This window comes from Strongylocentrotus purpuratus, unplaced genomic scaffold (genome assembly GCF_000002235.5).
Source record: "Strongylocentrotus purpuratus isolate Spur 01 unplaced genomic scaffold, Spur_5.0 spur5_scaffold_16, whole genome shotgun sequence".
Lineage (NCBI taxonomy): Eukaryota > Metazoa > Echinodermata > Echinoidea > Camarodonta > Strongylocentrotidae > Strongylocentrotus > Strongylocentrotus purpuratus.
In genome coordinates, this window is record NW_022145601.1 from 18,739,136 (window position 1) to 18,761,758 (window position 22,623).

General features: G+C 35.6%; 1 protein-coding gene across 1 annotated transcript in view; it reads right to left on the reverse strand.

The window, feature by feature from the left end:
* The window catches only part of LOC583402 (forkhead-associated domain-containing protein 1), a 34,088-nt gene continuing 11,465 nt past the window's right edge, over positions 1 to 22,623 (reverse strand). The window contains 19 exon segments of the mRNA XM_030987443.1: positions 1 to 1,218; positions 2,003 to 2,068; positions 2,590 to 2,661; positions 4,624 to 4,707; positions 5,828 to 5,941; positions 6,802 to 6,992; positions 6,995 to 7,073; positions 7,635 to 7,873; positions 8,904 to 9,042; positions 9,884 to 10,016; positions 10,327 to 10,486; positions 11,172 to 11,278; positions 11,956 to 12,078; positions 13,073 to 13,314; positions 17,913 to 18,002; positions 18,824 to 18,951; positions 19,879 to 20,067; positions 21,255 to 21,453; positions 22,352 to 22,597. Coding sequence (XP_030843303.1) covers positions 1,207 to 1,218; positions 2,003 to 2,068; positions 2,590 to 2,661; positions 4,624 to 4,707; positions 5,828 to 5,941; positions 6,802 to 6,992; positions 6,995 to 7,073; positions 7,635 to 7,873; positions 8,904 to 9,042; positions 9,884 to 10,016; positions 10,327 to 10,486; positions 11,172 to 11,278; positions 11,956 to 12,078; positions 13,073 to 13,314; positions 17,913 to 18,002; positions 18,824 to 18,951; positions 19,879 to 20,067; positions 21,255 to 21,453; positions 22,352 to 22,597 — 2,613 coding nt within the window. The 3' untranslated portion in view covers positions 1 to 1,206.

Consider the following 22,623-nt stretch of genomic DNA (forward strand, 5'->3'; position numbering starts at 1 on the left):
TTTTGATTTCAAGATTGGAAATAAATCTCTTTAAAAAGGCAAAAACATTTAGTATTCTACAACTTTCAAATCAATCATTGTAATTCATCAGAACAAAATTCAAAACTATACCTGTTTCATTACAATTGAGACAAACTGTGAAGAAATTTTGAAACAACTGACACATCACACAGCTACCAAGACCTTGTATGCTATTTAGATAATGCCCGAAAATAGATGCTTCCGCATTAACTGTACAATATCTTAAATGAGTATGCATTACATCCTAAACTTATTTTTACAATTAATTGAATTTTAGCAATAAAATCGATCATTCTCAAATGCCTTGTGCCCTCCTAGTTTGGTATGTACTATCAAAATATTTCAAATCTTCATTTTCAAGTGTTTTAAATTATTTCTTATTTCTTTTACTTTTGTTGCTAAATTTAAGCAACAAAATAGATTATTCTTAAGACTTAAATGCTATGGGCTCTCCTAGTTTGGTATGTACTATCGAGATATTTCAAGACTTGATTTTCAAGTGTTTTGAATTATTCCTTATATCTTTTACTACCTTCCCAATTGCGTTTTGTCCATACCTTCAGTTTTACATTTTTATTCAAGACGGCTTCATTTAGCAGTTTCCATCGTTAGAATATAAAAGACATTCATTTTTAATACAAGAACTGCAAAATTACCTTTAGGCTAAATTTGAGAAGAAAAGAAATCATGGCCTGATTCAGGACAAGAATAATGAATATGAACTACACATCTATTATTAAATAGTACAAGTCAAAGTCAAATGTTGCTCAACTTTTACATTTCATTTACATCTAGATCAAGGTGATGTAGTGATTTACAAACTAGCAGTACACGCTCTTAAATGAATACAAAATTGAGTACGCTGCCATCTGGCATTTAACAAATCTCTTTTGCTTTCTTGTTTTTAAACACATTCTATTAAGATTGGGGTAATAATATTATCTTTAAAGCGCTTAGAGACGCTCTTCGGTACTAAACACTATATAAATCCAGATTTATCATTACTATCATCATTAATGTAACATCATACGCAGGATGACACATCCTTTCTTCCCTTTGGTGATATCTGAACTTTGACCTTTGACCTTTTTGATGCGATTACTCTGTTCCCATGTGAAAGAAAGGTGGAAGGGACGTTGACCTGGAGGATAGCTAACCAGACGTAGATGTTTTGGAGCAAAGGAATCATGACATAGCCTGTAAGAACAGAGGAAGAAAAGAGAAGAAAATTAACTAGAATGAGAAATTGCTATTATGGGATTTTTTATGAATCTGAATATAATACACACAAATACATATAAAGAGTCCTCAGATATGGTTATCAACCATATGACCCCAAGTATGTGATAATATACACCCCCCCCCCCCCCCCCACACACACACACACACACACATTTTAGGGGTGGAGCAAGTTTGTATAATGTTCCCTCTATCCCTACTAAAAAAGTTCAAAATTTGTATTTTCACATAAGAAAATTTTCAACCATACATTCACCCTCAATATAATTACTGTAAATATACGATCCCTGTATGAAACAAATCTATTCCATCATCAATAACTACCAAAATGTAAGTGTTTGTGAAATTTTCTGTGCAGAACCAAATTGGAAAGGAGCTTGCAAGATACATCATGGTGTTGCCAACTTGTGTTACACTGATGAAAATTTCAAAAATTCATTACACTTTCCTATTTTTTAATCGGATATTGCTCAAACTTTCACTTATTTGTTTCTCTCATTTTCTGCTTTTATTAAAACCAAGTTAATATCAGGGTGGACTTCCCCTTTAAAGACAGGATTGGTATTAAAATGGTGGTATACCCATGTGTAACACTAGTTTCCTAATGATTTTTCAAAAAAGTAGATGAAAATCTGATTTGCATAGAAAACATAGGCCTGTAATGTTAATCGGGAATCCAGAAAGTTGCTACCAAAAAGGAGGTGTGGAAGTGTATAGATCCTCTCTATCAGGATTAACTTACAGCATTTTCCATGTTGATGAGTCTAGCTGTGGTCTCACATAGCTTTTGATCCTTGGCTTCTAGTTCCTGTGAAAGGATAAAACCAAAACCAAAAACATGATAAGAGGTTCCCATGTCTAGGAAGGGATTTTCATTCACACATATAGAAACTATAAACACTCAACTATTACAATGTCATACTTGATGAGCTGAATATCACAACAGCCTACTTTGCCTTTTCTTGAATTCAAAACAAAAACTAAAGTATGTGAAACAGATAATAGATAATAGAAGTTAAATTATTTAAATGTTGATTGTGCTCTCCTTTCTTTTTGTTTTCTTCATTTTTGAAATAATTGTCTAAAAAACATCAATACCATATGGTAGGAGTACCTCCCAGGGAGTGGAGATGGTGCACATTGTGCGTGAACGAATCTGATCACCGGGGTAATAATATCTGTAAAGTGCTTAGAGACGGTATTTTGAATCAAATGCTTTACAAATTCAGATTATCATTATTATTAATATTATGCAGTTCTATTTCCAAAATGAAAGAACAGCATTAAAACTTAAACTTAAATTGTACAAATTAATCAGTGAATTCTTACCGCTTTCAGTGTTTCTATCTCGTATTCCTTGCGTATAAACTTCTCCTGTTGCAGCTTCTTCTTGCCCTCCTTCTGTTTTGTGGACAAAAAGACAGACATGGATTTCATATAACATTATTCATATTGATATATATATACATATATTTATGTCTCCACTAGTTTGGCCAGGAGGGATTAGACCTCCCTGCACAGTCACTGACAGGAGGTTATCCCATCAGATCAGTTCTCAATTAACATAAGAAAAAGGGGGATCATGGGGGAACAACAGATACCGCTTAGGCATTGTTTGCTATATAGAGGGCACAAGTAGCAATAAGTAGTGGGGCTTTAAATCAATAAAGAGAACAAATTAAGGCTGGCTACCTCTTCTTATCAAACACAGTAAGTGAAACAAAAATTAATAAATAAAACATTGATACAAAAGAAAATGCAAATATCAAACGAATAATGTAAAATGAAAAATAAAGATGGAGAATTACACCAGATAGACGCCATTTAAACTACAGTAATGTTTTACAACAACTAATTTGAGGAGTTATAACACAAGGTTTTGATTTCCTTTTCATTCTGGTTGATTTATTAATACAAAAGGAAAAGTAAAGAGACATAAAAAGAACTTTTCTATATTAAAATCTATTGTCTTCTGAGAGATGTTTACAGCTAAAACACATAAAGATGATTAGCTTTAAACATCATTATTCCATGTCTCCAAAAGATTTATATTTGTTTTGATATCAAGCATGCTGTACACTAAACAATACTGCCAACAGTAATATGATAGGCCTTTTCATGAGGAAGTACTCCATTAGAATCTATTTTTAGTTTTTACCCATCAAAATAATGTTAAGATTCTCATTTAAGGAGTATCAAGTACCTTCTTATGTTTCATTTTTGTGAGTTATGATTGCAATGAGGAAATTATGAATTTCATCATTTTATATTTTTAATAATTATTAAGGATAGTGTTGCAACATCACTGGGCCCTGGGGCCCGTTCCTAGAAACCGTCACAAGTCTAACTTCTTGACTATCGCATTGAAACATGTGTTATAGAATTAACACGCGTTTCAATGGGATAGTCAAGAAGTTAGACTTATAACGGTTTCTAGGAACGGGCCCCTGTTTCTTAAAAAACTTGTTTTCAATAACAACTGCCACAGATCTATCAAAAATCTGCTCACAGTCCATCAAATGCATGGATTTCAGTAGCTTATAATTAGAACTTGTTATTGATAACAAATGAAACAGGGCCCTGGCATGAGAATACTTGAACACATTACTGGAAGGAAGAGGGATAGCAAAAGAGGAAAAGAGAGACTACAATTTGGATGGTGTCTTAAAGGTAAAGACCAGTTATGGTCATGCGATTGCATTGTGAAAGAAACGTTGTGGAATCGATCAGAAAAGGTTGATCATCTAGCATCTAGCATCTGCAAGGTTCTGGAATCATCAAAATGATAAGAAATTTGGCCCATTCTTCGTAAAGTTACAAGCACTATACACAGAAAGATGTATATGGGACTACCCTATATCTCTCACAGACCATGAGAGAAACAAATTTATCAAATATATGAATTAGTAGGCGGTTTCCCGGCAAATTTTTTATCATCATGTATTAGTCAAAACATATTCTTTCACATGATTGGTAATAAGAGCTTCCATTTCATTTTTTGAAATTGGGGCGTTTCCAATACTGGTCTTTACCTTTAAGTTGATAGGTGACAAAACATATGAGACAATGAAAATGAAGGCTCGGGACAGAGAGAGATGCAGACTGGGCTAACAGGGTTGTTCTTGTATGTGTTGACATGCACCAAAGGAGGAGATACAGTCAAACCTGCTTTAGTGACCACCTGTCTACAAAGACCACATTTTTTTGTGTCCCTTGAAAATGGTTTCTCATTGAAAAATCATTGTACTTAAAAGGAACCTGTACATAAAGACCACCTGCCTATAAAGACCACTTTTCTTGTCTCCCTTGGGTGGTCTTTATACATAGGTTTCAATGTATATTCATTCAGCGTTGTTTACTTACCTTATTCGTCTTGGCATCATCTTCATAGCACTTGTGTTTGGGCCACACTTGCTTGTTCTTCTCATCGTTTTCAAGATGGAATGTCTTCAAGGGAGTCAATTAAATCACAAGAAAATTATGCTTTGATATATAAAACAAAAACGTCGACCATTTAAAGGAGCGCTTTTTTTCAACATTTGAGATCTTTCTTTAAACTTAAATTAATCTACAAACATATGATATGAAAATTTACTACTTAATGTTCATTTTCTTCTCCGTCATCGATGGAAACACAATGTTATGTTACTCATTGACTTTCATACTGAATCAATGCCAATATTGCAAACATGAAATAATTTTACATTATGTATAGACATTGTGATGAAGTAATTCGGATAGGACGAACCACGAGGTTCGAAACTTCAAAGTTCAAATCCCAACCCATGAGTAACTATGCTTGAGACAGAGTATTTCATGTGCAGTTGCCTTTCTTGACCCGGGTTTAGACTAAAAGGTACCCGTTGAGAATTAATTCCTTGAATAATGTGAGTGCCTTACTTGGCAACCTGGCTGAAACCAAGATAACAATTGTGATGCTTACAATGAAATGTGATACAATTTGAACATAATAATAATAAAAATAATGATAGTTCTATTTAAATAGTACAGCTACCATAATCTACTGCACTTAATACAAAGCACCGCGGCTGTAACTGAGCCACCATTATAACGTGCTAAAGCATTCAAGGAATTTCTTCCAACTGGATATACCTATTTACTTTACCTAGGTGGAGAGTGGCAAATGTACATTAATGTCTTGCCCAAAGACAATAGTGCCTCGGCAGGACTCGAACCGTGAACCCTGTGATCCACAGTTCGGTGACCTATCCACTAAACCACGACACCTCTTTACATGAATCTCCAGTAAAATCAGTACTATATCAAAGACAATTCTCTTTTTTTCCCACTAAACATTTCAAGCTATTCTATTCCGAAGAGTAGTAAGACTTTGGCCATGTTAGAAGGCACCAAAGCCTCTTAAAGGATGTATTGGAAGGAAGAGTGGAAGGAACTAGACCAAGAGGGAGACCCAGAATCAACTTGGAAGAGAATGTCAAGAACTGGAGTGGACTAAAACTGCAAGAGTGCACCAGAATGGCAGAAGATGTTGCAATCAGCCTCCGAACCGGGAGAAGATAGATAGATAGTAAGACATGAAGCTCACCTTTTTACTCTTGATTGCACTATTGAGTCTCCTCTCCTTATCTAGTTCTTCTCTCGTTCTCCTCAGGGTCTCTCTCAGGTAGTGTGACTCCTCCTGGCGACTCCTAACATCACCCTGCAGACATGGGACACCAAATAATATTGATCAGATGAGGGGGATCATTCGACATGGAATATGAGAATGTATTTGAGTTTATGATGGTATAACTAGTCTATTATCAAATAAACATTTACTTTACCTGTATTAAAGAGAACTGTTGCTGGACTAGCACCATGAGCATCCCTGGACAGTGTGTGCGCTCTATAAGTTTACACTATCATTATTATTATTATTATCAGATTGTAATCGTTTTTATTTTATTCATTTAATTGTTTTATTCAAACAAGGTAATCTATCAGTATTGAAACTGTTATCCTGAGAGGCCCTGCACGAATTATATGTTATAAATACAGAGGAAAATGAAAAAAGTTTAAATACATACATACCATATCATGTATTATTTGTTTTTGTTTTTTGTTTACAGACCATGTTACATACAATAACAAATATATATTAGCAATGATATGAAATATTTAAAAAAAAGATTTCATATCATGAGACTCTGTCAACATGTAACATAAAGAGTCTAAACTGAATGACACATGGTTCAACGACAACAACTATAAATAACCATATGGTTAACCACAACCCTAATCTGAAGGCCAGTCCCAACCCAAATCCCAACACCTATATCTTTGATGAACTGAAATTAGCATGACAAGTCAGTTCAAAATTAAAACACGTAAATTTTATTCAATATTTCATAAATTAAAATAAATTTTCCTGTTCCTTTCCCAGAGTAAATAATGAAAGGAAGGGGGGAGGATATAGCAGCCCACACGTATTCCAAAATATTATTACTGCTTCTAAAAGAAGTACTGACAAGAGATACATTTTAAAAGTGAATCAATGTTTTTTTTTCCTCCAAAACTTACCGCCAAACTCTCCACCTGGCCTGCCTTCTCATTGGCTACCCTCTCGGCCAATCGCAGCTTCTCAAGGTCCTTCTCGTAGCCCTGCAGGAGGGCGTCCTTGCGTTCCAGACGCTGGTTGAGCGTCTTCAGCCGACTCAAGATGAGTTCGTGGCTGCTGCCCCTCTCCTTGATGATGCGCTCCTTCTCGTCCGGGGCAAGTGGGCCAGCGATTCCTGGCCGGGGATCTCACCCAGCCCCAGCAGTCGGGCGACCGTCCCGGACAGCTCCATGTACTGGTTATCAAAGAAAGAAAGATGATTAAAATCTGAAGGTACATCGATTTGGATGTGTACATAAGTTCACGTTCTATCCCAAATTTTAATTTGATTTCAATGATAATCATGTGGAGCGCCTGGAGTGTCAAGTCTGACAGACATGGCGCTATACAAAAACCCACTGTTATTATTATTCATTTATTGTTATCATAAGCTGCTGTAAACACCTTTACAAATCCACTCTTTAAAAAATGAATTTCACAGAGGTTGCTTCCAACAAATTGTATCAGGATCATTAAAAAAATGAAGGAAATCTTACTAATAGATTTTGAGTTATTACTAATACTTTGGAAATTTGAATGACAAATGTAAATCACTGTAAACATTGTACATAAATAAAAACTGTGTAAAGTGAAAATATAAAATTTGACTTAATAAACAGACAATCTTTCTTACACAGATGTTCAAAGAGGTTTTGATTAGTAATATTGAAAGAGGGTGTACGTAGTCAAAAAGGCAATTTGGATTGCAGGTTAAAAACATAAACAAAGAACAAATAATGTTCAAAATATTTCTTACAGCTGTTTCGCTCTTATCCATGGATTGTTGGATCTCCACCCTGGCGCTCCTCTCTATGGCTGCGTCCGAGACGGAGGTCGAGATTTGACCTCTGGCCTTGGCGACCTCACGTTCCAGCAGGACATCGGGGGAGGAGGACTGACCTGACATGGCCGAGATCTGGGCTTGCTTGGCCCTCATCTCGGCTAGCTCTTTCTTGAGGAGGATGACCTGCTGTAAGGCCTGGTCTTGAGTGGGTACTGAAGCAGAGAATGCGGATCAAAATGAGAACATGGTAAATAAGGGATTACTCATTTTCAGGGCCCCGTCACAGAAAACTTACCATTGGTGGTAACTTTGCCATCAATGGAAACCCTGATTTTGATTGGCTGTTGAGCCCTGTTTCCATGGTAGTTGCCATTGATGGTAAATTTACTATCAATGGTAAGTTCTATGCAACGGAGCCCAGGTATGTTTCATGAATTTTGTTTAAATACGAACAGACATTAACATAAAGAAATAGCTTTCCACTCCCCATACCAATAATTCTTAATTTCACATTACTTCTATGATGTAAATAACTACTTCCAAAGACCATACTTAATCTCTGCATACATGAATCTGAAATATCAGTTCTGTTTTCTTGCTGTTGTAACAACAGTGCTTGTACTTGTTCTGTATTTTTCTTTTGTATACATTTATATTTCAGTGTTACTTTTGAATTCCCTCTTGTTTGTATCACATATCCCTGAAAAAGGCAACCCTATATGAACTTTAATCTTAATAACTGTGAATGCTGAAATAAACTTTAATGAAAACTACACTGTAAATATTAACAATAAAAATCTAGATTTACATAGCACTTGAAACAAATGAGTTCCAACATTTCACAAATAAAATTCTGCAGTCATCCGATTCTATGGAAACTGAATTACATATGGTGAGTTTCAATGGAAATTTCATATGCACTGCCTTTCCTATATACAGTCAAAACTGCTTTAGGGACCATCTGTCTACAAAGACCACATTTTTTGTTTCCCTTGAAAATGGTTTCTCGGTGTAAAATGTACCGAAGGAACCTGTCTACAAAGACCATCTGTCTTACGAAGATAGACAGGTTGACATATAATATGAGTCTGGATTTACATAGTGCTTGATACACAGGTCACTTAACGCTTCAAAAATATATTTACCCTGGTAATCAGATTCTATGAATGATGAATTATATCTGATTTGTTTCAATGGTAAAGCGGTCCAATATATTCAACCTAGCACATTTGCTTCACTTACATGGGGGTCTGTTCTGCTCCATGCCTTTTATTCTGCCTCTCAGCTCTCCGAGAGCTTCTCGTTGCCTAGAGATGACCTCTGCGTGTCTCTCTCCTCTGCACTGTGCTCCTGTGGTTGACAACTCGCTCGTGATCAAACCCTTTTGAAGAAAAAAAAGTAATATGATAGATGAAACATGACTTTAATTAGGAATGAAATCTGTTTTATTAAATAAACATGGGTTGTATGTATGTGAGTAGGATTCATCCCCAGCTAGCAGACCAAGGGAGTGTTTCACAAAGACTAAGATTGACTTTAAGTTGGACTTAACTATGGCAGGCTGTTCATGCCACTGTTTGCTCTCACCATTTACTGGCATTGGTCTCTCAAAGGACGTACAAATCATGGTCACAAATCTACATTTTTTGATAATTCATTATTGAAGGGAAAATTATTTTCTACAGATCATAATGGTGAGAGCAACCAGTGGCAGGAATGGCCTGCCATAGTTAAGTCCAACTTAAATTCAATCTTAGTCTCTGTGAAACACCCCCCTAAGGCAGCTGTAACACTCGCACATGAGGGTAATCAAAGGTGAATTCAGGGGCCCCCCCCCAAGTTTCCTCTCATGTACTATCTCTACGGCAGGAACTACTTATAGCTCCCTGAATTTTACCTATGAATGAGTGCACATGCGGATGTCGCAACTATCTGTCTCCACTAGCTATGGTGCATCATGCCTCACCATGACTCAATCAAGAGTTATTTTGTGCTAAAGGTCATACTTCACTGACATCAAAACTTGGTGAAAATTTTGCAAGAAGCATAACTTTCATACCAGCCATTGGGACATCATTCCGATTAGGTTCTGTTCAAGTACAGCAAAATAAGAGATGGTACAACAGTTCAATAGAGGATTCTTTGAAAAAAATGGTATACACATCAGAAAATTAAATTACTAATATCTTTAGTTTACTTAGTAACTTAAATTGGCTTCCTACCTCCTGTTCTACTTCCTGCTTGGCCTTCTGGGATTGAACTTGCTCCTGCTTGAGGTTCTGCTCCAATCTGTTCAGCTCAGAGTCCTTGATTGCGGTGTCCTTCTTTTGTCTCAGCAACAGTTCTTTCTGTGCACTGGAGATGAAAAACACAACATATGGCTGTATGCATAAAAATGTTCAGGCATGGATAACTATATATTGCTTATTTTGTTCAGGTATGTCTGTCTCAAAAACAAGATTGATGATACTTATAACATCTTTTTTGTCCTGTACTTAAAAGGTCAATGGTTTCAGTTAATTGCTCATTACTACATTTTCTACCAAAAATCATTTAGCACATGTCATTTATTTGTAATCTTGAACATTTCAGGGTGAATTTTTTTGGATTCTGTGATAATTTATTTTCTATCGTTTCCAGAACTCAAGCTTATCTTGAAACTTACGCAATCTCCTTGACCATGTTCTCCGTCTCGATCCCCTTCCTGTCCACCAGCTCGGACAGCTTGACCAGCTGCTGTCTCTGAGTGGTCAGTTCGGCCTCTTGGTCCTTGATGAGAGCCTTCTGGTTCTCCATCTCCTCCTTCTGACGGTCACTCAGCTCTCCTGGATGCACATAAAGTGATCAGAGGTAGGGAAATTAATTGTTGGACATATGTAAACTTCTCCTTGTTTTATATACACAGACTCACTCATGAGCCAGGATTTCTTTTTCTTTTAAAATATTTAATTTCACATATACAATTTCTTGTAATGAATACCACAGGCATGAAGCATTATATCATTGAATCAGAAGCAGAAGTGCATTAAAGCACATAATTTGAATTAGTATGCATGGGCAAACTTTTTTGCACACAGCAGACAATATATCATCAAATGCAAGTCAGAATGGCATTTACCCTGTACTGCTGTCGTTGTTTTATTTAACCATGGTTAAAACACTTGCAATCGGCCATAAGGCTGTTTTTCAGGAAGTCCGTTCAAAACATTCAACACAATATACACAAGACAAAAAACAAAAATAATTCCTAATACAAATTAAAATAACAAGAATAAATATGTGTAAATAATGCTTAATAACAATCACACTTAGTATTTTAAACATCAGAAATTATGAAGAAAACAAGAAAAAAAGAAGGAAACAAAAACAGGTTAGAGCTTCTGGCTCTTCAGAGATATATGTTTTTTTTTTTTTTTAATTTCAAATACTGTTAATTGCATCAAAATGTTTGCTGAAACTTTCTCCTATCCTAGATTTAAACCCAAGTTGTCTCTCAAAATGCTGATTTACCTGTCATGTCTGAGAGTCTGGCCGAGGCTCCAGCCAAGTCTCTCCTGAGACCCAAGACAACGTCCTGCTGGTCCTGCATCTCCTTCTTCAGCTGACCGTTCTCCCTCCTACAAACAAGCAAAAGATCAGAATATTAACATTTCCATTTTACATAGATCTCTATGTCATATAATTTGATTTGATTTAATTTGATTTGTTTTATTGACCACATAAATGAAAATTCTTTTTTTCACATGGTTAAAAGGTACATAAAGATTAGGTCAACTGATGAGGCTACCCCAGGTAAAATAAAACATATTAGGTATTATTTTAAGCCAGTCAATATCATTTAATTATGGGCCATTCCATGAGGTTTGGGCAGAAAATATTACAATGTCCTTGTAACGTTGGTATGAGATCTTCTACTACACATGAAAGATGACACCATCCTTGAAGGTTTTTATGCAATGAATATATATGGTAATGCAGCGCCAAAATCATTCTTAGTTCATTTGCTTCTCTTCAAAATATGTGCTTAATACACATTTCTCTTTTAACCAGCGTTACATGGACATCATATTCATATAACAGCTATAACATAAACTTTAGGTCCATGATATTGATAAACGTCATTGGCGAGATGCTTGAATACTTCTTAACAAAGTTGGCCATACTTTTTATACTAAATTCAATTCGATCAAACATTATTACAGTTGAGGAGACATGGTTTCTCACTTCTGGTATGTCACAAAAATTACCCCAACCCCATGGAATGACCCATATTATACATTTTTCAATGTCTTACTTGATCAGGTTGATGGCGTGTTGAAGGGCCGGTACCTCTGCAGATGGTTGAGTTACGATGACAGGCTTGGCCGGGAAGAAGCCTTGATTCTCTTCAATTCCTCCTCCACTTGCTTGGTTTGAACTGCAGAAATCGTGAATTCATTTTTTTTTAAAGTTGCTTCAATGGGAGGCAATGTACGTCTTGAAGGTTTCAAATCATCCATCATAAAAATCTTTTAAACAAACCGTTACCATTTCCAATTAAAAAATACTGCATGGTTACCAATAAACAAATGCTTCAAACTACTCCTTGATATTTCACACTTTAGACTGTAGATATAGATCATATCACTGACCTTAGTATAGGAGGCTAATGACTGAACAAACAAAACTTAGAGATAAGGGATTTGACAAAGCTGGGAAGTGCTTATATGATAATGATAATTATACAAGAAATATCAATGATAGGAAGAGTATATAGATAAGACTGGTAACTGTTGCTAGGATACTCGTGTTAATGGGAGTCGAACTTAACTCTTAAATTGGACTTAAAAATTATGGAGAGCCATTTGTAGCCTTAGAATAAAATATATTCAAAAGCAAAAATTCTAGTATTTCATACTTTTCATAAATTCCACATCAAGAACATGAAATCTCCTTGATAATAGAAAATATGAATGATTTGAATCAACATTTGATGCCTTTTAAAATAACTTTTAGAAAATATTTTCATAGATGCTAACGGCTTTCCATAATTGTTAAATCCAACTTAAAGATAGGTTCAACTGAGGATCTTTGTGAAACACCCCCCTCATATCATCAGTTTGAGTAAACAGAATTCAATCAATCTCAAGTTGCTGACAGCTGATTCAACATTATATCAATAGCAATACAAATTTGAAGTAGACAAAATCTGAGATGTTATCTGAAATTAACATCTACACTGCAAAGAGTTACACTGGAAATAAATTATTACATAATACACGAAGCCAACAAGACAAATAGTTTTTAAATGAGTCAGATTTGAAAAGACATGTTCTTACTCATGATCGTTGACAAACAACTTGTAGCTTTTCATAATTGGAACTTAGAGATAAGTTCAACTTAAGATCTTTGTGAAACAATTCCTCCTGGACTCACCTTCAAGTTTCTTCTCCAGCTCCTTGGCCTCCTTCCTGGAGGCCTGATGCTCCTTCTGTGTCTTCTTAGCCTTCTCCTCCAAGGAGACGATGGTCAGGGCGTGCTGGCGGATCTGCTCCTTGAACCCGGCTGCCTGCTTCTCGTGGGACTCCAGCATCTCCGTCACCTGACCTTCGACCTTCAAGGCGGAGCTCTTGTGCTGCTCCTGGTGGAGACTGAGTTCCTCCCTCAGCCTGCTCTGTTAGGTAACAAGATTGAAGGGGAGATTATTGCAGTGAAAATATTTGTTTTGGGGGTTTTTTCTCACTTTTTTTCCAGTTCAGGTCGGTTCAGTTTAAAAATTCCTTTATTTTTTCCACATAATATAACATAATCAAATGAATATGCAATATACTGTATACAAATTCTATAAGATAATGTTTTAAAGGTAAAGACCAGTATTGGAAACGCCCCAATTTCAAAAAATGAAATGGAAGCTCTCATTACCAATCATGTGAAAGAATATGTTTTGACTAATACATGATGATACAAAATTTGCCGGGAAACCGCCTACTAATTCATATATTTGGTAAATTTGTTTCTCTCATGGTCTGTGAGAGATATAGGGTAGTCCCATATACATCTTTCTGTGTATAGTGCTTGTAACTTTACAAAGAATGGGCCAAATTTCTTATCATTTTGATGATTCCAGAACCTTGCAGATGCTAGATGCTAGATGATCAACCTTTTCTGATCGATTCCACAACGTTTCTTACATAATGCAATCGCATGACCATAACTGGTCTTTACCTTTAACCAAATATACAATAAATGATTATACAATTATTCAAATAAATCATTTAAGATTGGCACAGTGGTGAAACATAGTGGAGGAGTCTACATTTCATAGTTCATTTCACACACAAAACAAAACAAAATCACTAATAGGAATAACCATACACTTAAATACAAACTAGAAGATAGATTAAATACATATCTTTAACAAAAACAAGAAATTGTGTAACTGAAGACTGTTTTGTAAAATACAAGTTCCCTTTGTAATCACTAAGAAATAATTAAAAATAATAAACAAATGTAAATAGATAGTCTTCATGATGCTTTAGAAGCAGTTACGGATATGGTATATCTGAATCAAGATAGCTAAAAGGAATATTTTTGTAATCGAGATGAAAAAGAAGGTAATATATAAGAAATAAATCAAACAATAGAAGACAACTTATGTGAAAATAGTAATGATTTCTTTCGTACAAACGTGTGCACTGCTTACAAGAATTTCTGTAATTTTCGACCAACTTCAAATCCTTTAAAAATGTCTTCTCTAAAGTCACCGTCTCTACCTTTAAATGAAGCGACCCATTCATAACAATATATTCCTCACATACACATTACTTACAAGATTATTCCACACTGATCAAAAGTTCACATCAAAACAAGATCTTTCCAGCAAAAGAATAACTAAAACATATCCTATTGTCAAAGTTCACAAAAAAACTACTTCTTTCCAGCGAGAGAATAACTGAAGCATATTCTATTGTCAAAGCCACACTTCCACACTCCCATTCACCATCGGCAAGTGATGCAGAATGGCAAATGGATACAGAAGCCTGTTACCATGGCAACCATACTCCCATCCAATTACCACCGATGCCCTATCATTGATGGATGATGCTCATTAATATTCAGGGTTGGACTTGTACAATTAATTAGCATACTGGCGTTAATGGCCAGCTAGGGCATTTGTAGTTTAGAGGTGTGTCCTTGGAAAAGACCAGTTCACATTTGTGATCTTCAGTGTACATTTCAATCCTATAATAACTTATCAAAGGTCAGTGTTAAAGGTAGAGACCAGTTTTGGAAACTCCCCCCTCTCAAAAATTAAATGAAAGCTCTTATTACCAATAATGTGAAAGAATATGTTTTGACCAATACGTTATCATACAAATTTTGCCAAGAAACTGCCTACTAATTGATATACTTGGTAAATTATTATATCTATTTGGACCTGATAGATATAACGCACATATCACGCATGTGTGGGGGTAGTCCCATATACATCTTTCTGTGTACAGTGCTTGTAACTTTATCAAGACTGGGCCAAATTTCTTATCATTTTGATGATTCCATGACCTTGCAGTAGGCTATACACCAATTATGCTAGATGACCTTTTCTGATCGATTCCACAACGTTTTCTTTCACAATGCAATCGCATGACCATAACTGGTCTTTAACTTTAATAACACATAGCTTTCTTGAGGTTTACCTTGAAAGCAACATCAACTTTATGCAAATTAAACTTTGGCAAGAATCACAATAAATGTTAAAGCTCGTCTGTACTAGTTTGGCCAGGGGGGAAATACCTCCCTGCAAGGTCACTGGCAGGTGGTTATCTCATCAAATCAGCTTTCAATTAACATAAGAAAAAGGGGATCATGGGGGACGAACAGGCACTGATTAGGCATTGTTTGCTATATAGAGGGCGCAAGTAGCTACAAGTAGTGCAGTGGGGCTTTAAGAAAGAATTAAAGTTATACAATTGCAGACATATATGTGAACTGGTCTTTTCATTAAAATGTATGGCTCCATTCCTAATCAATCATGGCAGGTGTTCTACAGAAAGTGGTGTCACAAACCACGGATATCATTTAGAATGTTAAGAAAACATGTATATGTGACAGCCATAGAAATGTCAACTTCATTTCACTTTATGAATGGTTCCATTATCTATAATTCAGGTGACCTTGTCGTTGCAGCTGTACTACATTTATTATGTTCTATTTCTGTCTATTCAGATCAATATAGGGTGCGTTCAATCGAATTTTCGAAGCTAGAATCACAAACATGAATCACAAATCAAAACGCCATTACAAAAAACAAGGTCACTGTGGTTAGCGTTCAAGCGATTTTTTATCAACGCTGATTCTAGCTCATTTCGAGCCCAGCCACTTCGCGTCACACTCGCAGTTTGACCCAGGAAGTATAGGTCAACTTTGGCGCGCGCTTTTTGGAATTGTTTACGGCCGACTGTCGACTGCTGTTTTGAGCATAGATCGCAATAATAAAACAAAGAATGAGAAGGTGATGGAAGGAAGAAACAAAAAATAACATAAGGAAAGACAGAAAGAGAAAGTGATAGAGTTATTAAAACAAAGAATAACGTAAGAGAATGTGATATAAGGAAGCAACAAGAATGACATAAGGAAAGGCAGAAAGAGAAAGTGATAGAATGCTTAAAACAAAGAATTACATAAGGAAAGACAGAAAGAGAAAGTGATAGAATAATTGAAACAAAGAATAACATAAGAGAAATTGATAGAATTATAACAACAAAGAATAACATAAGACAAGGTGATAGAAGGAAAAAACAAAGAATAACATAAGAATAAAAGGAAGAAACAAAGAATAACATAAGGAAAGACAGAAAGTGATAGACTGATTAAAACAAAGAATAACATAAGAGAATGTGAGTGAAGGGAAAACCAAAGATTAACATAAGAATAGAAAGAAGAAACAAAGAATAACAAACGAGAAAGTGATAGAATTATAAAAACAAAGAATTACATAAGAAAGGCTGAGAGAAGGAAAAGAACAAAGATTAACATCAAAAATAGAAGGAAGAAACAAAGAATAACAAAAGAGAAAGTGATAGAATTATAAAAATAAAGAATAACATAAGAGAAGGTGATAGAAGGAAAAAAACAAAGAATAACATAAGAATAGAAGGAAGAAACAAAGAATAACATAAGGAAAGACGGAAAGAGAAAAAGATAGAAGGAAAACAAGGTATAACATAACGGAACAGGCCACGATAAAGAGCATGGTATAGTAAACGCAAATTGCATGAAAAGCAGGCGCGCGGTTTTTGCCCAAACCGGAACAGGCTCCGTCATACAATCATGATTGAGAACTCCGTCCGTTCAATCAAATTTTAGCGACCGTGATTCTGCAGAATCATGATACAAAACGCATCTTTTTCAGCGTTTCATGTTTGTGTTTTCAAACACGTTTATTTTTACGACCGACAAAAAAATTGCTTGAACGCATTGCGTTTTAAACTAAACGTCTTTAGAAACCGTGATTCTAGGGTGAAAAAGTGTCGATTAAACGCACCCATAGTTGATATGTAGTTGAGCCAAGATCGATGACATGTTTATGTGACATTGATAGATTGCCCCAACTTTCAATTAAAATCGCATATGGTTCTATTATTTGGGTGATAGTGATGGTAAGGTGCATTTCATTGTTTATATTCGTTGCTGGTCTTTCTGAATCAATATAGCTGATGTTACAGGATTCATGATAAATCTCTCTCTCTCTCTCTCTCTTTCTCATCCTCTTTCTCCTTTCTTTCTCTCGTTCTTTCACCTTCCTTCTCTCTCTCTCTCTCTCTCTCTTCCCTTTTCTCTCTTTCTCCCCCTCTTTTGTTTACCCTCCGATCTTTCTTGTTCTCTTTCAATTTCCATCAATCTCTTCTTTTTTTTTCTTTTTCCAAATTACTTTCGCTTCTCTCTCCCTATTTCCCTATCTCTCTCTCTCTCTCTCTCTCTCTCTCTCTACCTCTGTATGTCTGTCTCTCTCTCTGTCTTGCTTCTATTTCTCTATATCTACTATTTTCCTTCTCTTCATCTTTTTCCTCCTAGTATTACTTTTATCTTCCATTTTATCATTATATCCACCTATTTTCTATCATGCTCTCCTACTACATAGTCCATGTCTAATAATTTATACTATAATCAACTATTACTATATGTAAACACAAACATAGATTTCCAATGTAATATTTGATGTGCATGTTGACTTCCGAAATGAAAACACTTGGATCTGAGAAGAATTCTTACCTCTTCTTTCTGGAGTTCTTCGATTTGTGATTTCAGACTCTTCTCCATGGTGACATATTTCTCATCATCTGTACCTCTTTCTGTCAGAGCCTACAAAACAAAACAAAACAGATGTTAACTTATTTAAACTAGTGATTATCACCAAGTAAATTAAAAGAGATATATATATATATATATATATCTGCATGGTATCTTAAACATATTATAGCCCTTCAACCCAACATAATTAATTTCATTTTAACATCCATCCATAACATTAGTTTTAATTATCATAAGCAGCATTATCCCTATATCAGCACAAATTGTCTTGTTTTGAGTTCTTATGATTTTGTTTAGCAAACTTGTTAGATATAAATATTTAACAATCGTTACAGTTTCTCCTGTTTGTCATAATGTTCTACTATTCTATACAATATATATTCTTAACTGTGCTTGTACTTCTGACTTTCATTCATCTATTCAGTCACTCATTCATTTATCCATCCATCCATCCATCCAATCAACAGTCTTTCCACCTATCCATCCATCTATCCATTCATTCATCCATCTACCCATCTTTCATCCATTCATTCATCCATCCATCCATCCATCCATCCATCCCTCTATCCATCCATCCATCCATCCATCCATCCATCCATCCATCCATCCATCCCTCTATCCATCCATCCATCCATCCATCCACCCATCCCTCCCTCCCTCCCTCCCTCCCTCCCTCCATCCATTCATCCATTCATCCACCAATCCATCCATCCATCCATCCCTCCCTCCCTCCCTCCCTCCCTCCCTCCCTCCCTCCCTCCCTCCATCCATGCATCCATCCATCCACCTATCAATCCATTCATCCATCCATCTATCTATCTATCCATCCATCCATTCATCTTCTTATCTCCAAATCTACTTTTCATTCATACCTGTCTGAGCTGCTCCAGGCTCTGCTCTTGATGTTGTACCTTCTGTCTCTCTGACTGCAAAGTCTCCTCCAATCTCGTCTTCTCAGATTGTCTTGCTTCTTCAACGGCTGTTTGCATTTCTTTGACACCTGATTAAGGATTGTATAGTTAGTTGATAAATTAATATGATTTAGATAACTGCAAAAGTTGCAGTCATGTTGTTGTCATAATGTTCATGTTAGAACAATTATTGTTATGTTATCATTACCATCATTTTCACCAACAGCATTACTGGCCTTATTGTTGTTATTATGACAATCATTTTCATAAGTGCAACTATCAATAGCTTACCCTTTTTAGTAATGATCATCATCATCAATCATAATAATAATAATACTTATCATCATTACCATCATATCCATCATTGTAATCATCATCACTAATAGCATTATTATTATCATCATCATCACCATAATCATCAATATCATTATCACCATTGTCATCACCACCATTAATATCATTATCTTCATCATCATCATCATCATTAATCACAATGATAATAATAAACCTTATCATCATTATCCTCACCATCATCATCCTCATTGTCATCATAATTATTATTTAAATAATAAATTATCTATTGGTCTTACTTTCTATTTCAAGTCTGTCCATATTGAATTCTTAGTTGTAATCATCAACACTAATACAATTATCATCATCACCATTACTATCAACAATACTCTCATCATATATATGATCATTCTATCCATTTTCCATTTCTCTACTTTATCATATAATCACTATTGATATCATCATCATCATTATCATTATCAAAGTCATAATCTTAATCCCACATTGTCAGCAAAGCTAGGGTAATAATTTGCAAAGCTCTTTGAAAGCGCATAATATGTTATTTCATAACATATTATGCGCTATACAAGAACTGAATATTATTAACATTATTATTATTATGATATCCATTGTTATAAACTTTCTCTCTATATTCAACACGACTGCTATTACTGCTACTACCATCGTTATCACACTTATCATTCCAAATCATCCAATGGTCTTACTTTCTAATTTGACTCTTTCCATGGTGAACTTCATCGTCTCTTCATGCTCCATCTTCTGTCTCTCCAGCTTCCTCTCCATCTCCGATCTGACCCCCGATGACATGGTGTCGACGCTCATCTGAATCTCCTCCTTCAGTTTCTTCTCCTTGTTAGCCTGGTCTCTCAGTTTATCGATGTGGGCTTGAAGATCTGCAATATGGCCCAAACAAATTAATTTGTAAATATTGTGCATTTCCTTTTCATTCTTAATATGCTGTTTTACAATTATTCAAGTTTCTCTGAGGAATTATTATTCCCATACTAGAATGTACCAAGGCCTACAATTTATTTCAAAAATCTTTTATACACAGATGATCTTCAGTGACTAATAAATTAGACTTTAACTGTACATAGAATTCTTGTAGAGCCTTTTTACTTGCACTGTACACTCGGCACTTGACAAGCACAAGGTACGATAATACGCCAATGGCGGACTGTACTATACTGGAAGAAGAAGAGGAAGAAGCCTGAATTAACTGGCTTGAGTCTATAGAGTAATAAATTAAATTAAACCATAATAAAATTTTAACCACAAAGTTAACATGAATTTCTCACGTTGCTTCGAACACGTCAGCCCTGACTTTTTCCTTAACTCTTGGATCTTGTATTCTGGTCAAAAAGTGTCACCAAATTCTAACACAAAGATATCTTCCTACAATCTGTTCTTAAAATTTTACATTAGTTTCACATTATCCAGTGAAATAAATACAGGGACCATCAACAAACAAAAATTGCAGTGTTTATTTATTCTTCAGCCCTCTGTAAAGTTGTATTGAATTCATACATAGATTTAGCGCATCTTTAAAGGTAAAGACCAGTATTGGAAGCGCCCCAATTTCAAAAAATGAAATGGAAGCTCTTAATACCAATCATGGAAAATCATTTGAATATTACATGACGATAAAAATTTTGACGGGAAACCGCCTACTAATTGATATATTTGGTAAATTAGTATATCTATATACTGTTGAGAGATACAAATGCATGTGCCGCGCACGTGTGTGTAGTCCCATATACATCTTTCTGTGTACAGTGCTTCTAACTTTATGAATACTTGGCCAAATTTCTTATAATTTTGATGATTCCAGAACCTTGCAGTACATCTATGCTAGATGACCAACCTTTTCTGATCGATTTCACAACGTTTCTTTCACTATGCAATTGCAATTTTAGCTTTAACTTTATTTCAAAGCTTTAAGGTATTTAAATATATGCTCTTATGGATATAATACCTAAGAAATGAGGAATAATAAAATAGTATTCCAATTCATTAAATTGTCATTAAATGTAAAGAAAAGTAAAGTTATTTCAACAATGCTTAAAGCAATCTTTATTACCTTTGCCACCAGTCTTGATGTCAAAGCCACACTTCTCCAGGGTGGTCTCAAACGACTGTTGCCATGCCAACTCATTCTGGAGCATCATAGCGATGGTGTCTTTGACGTTCTGTAAGGATTCATCCACGGTGACCGACTGGAGGAGCTTGATCTCGTTACGAATGTGGGAACATGTTCTGCCTCCTTCTTCAAGACGTTTCTGAAAAATCGTAAAAATAACAAAATGTTAATAACATTAAACGGGACCACTGGTTTGTTGTGTGTAAGACTCGTACACCCATTAAAGGTAAAGACCAGTTATGGTCATGCGATTGCATTGTGAAAGAAACGTGGAATCGATCAGAAAAGGTTGATCATCTAGCATCTAGCATCTGCAAGGTTCTGGAATCATCAAAATGATAAGAAATTTGGCCCATTCTTCGTAAAGTTACAAGCACTATACACAGAAAGATATATATGGGACTACCCTATATCTCTCACAGACCATGAGAGAAACAAATTTACCAATATATGAATTAGCAGGCGGTTTCCCGGCAAATTTTTTATCATCATGTATTATTCAAAACATATTCTTTCACATGATTGGTAATGAGAGCTTCCATTTCATTTTTTAAAACTGGGGCGTTTCCAATACTGGTCTTTACCTTTAATGGTATTTCCACCAAGTCTGGTGTTGGCTAATTATGACCTACTGCATATGGAAACTGACGACCATCTCCCTTTAATAATTCATTATAAACCTCTGTTCAAAGTGGTTTTGCCGCAAATTTGGTACTTAATCAAGTTCATAAAAAAATCCCTAAAACATGTTAATATTATCATCATCGAAATGGAGTTCACCTTTCGACTCTACTCCCTCTTCTTCATTTCAGATGCAAGTATGAAAATTTCCATCAGCCATTTTTTTTTTTAAACTTTGTTTGTTTTGTTTTGAGTTTTTGTTGATTTGTACCTAACGTATTTTGTTTGTCGTGCTGCATAGAAAAGGTGAAATTAAGCATCAAAGCAACTCATGGTTTATATAAAATATGACTATGTTAAACTCTCAAACCTAGAAAGACCTTGTAATAAATCTTTAAAATGAGAATGCAACTCACCTCCGCAGCTATCAGATGTTGCTTGAGTGTCTTGTGGCTAGACTTAGTCTCCTTGCTCGATGTCTCCAGACCCTTCATGGTGTCTTTGAGTTCTCGCAACTTGTTCTTCGCCTCGTTGCGTTCCGTGATGAGCTTGGTCATCGTCTCCAAGAGGCTGTCGTCCGTGACGGTCGATTCGTCGTCAGGCACACGGAATCCCGGAGCCGAGAAAGTCGTCTGCATGACCCTTTGTCTAAAGCGCTCCAGCTAAATTAAGACAGCAATTTAGAACG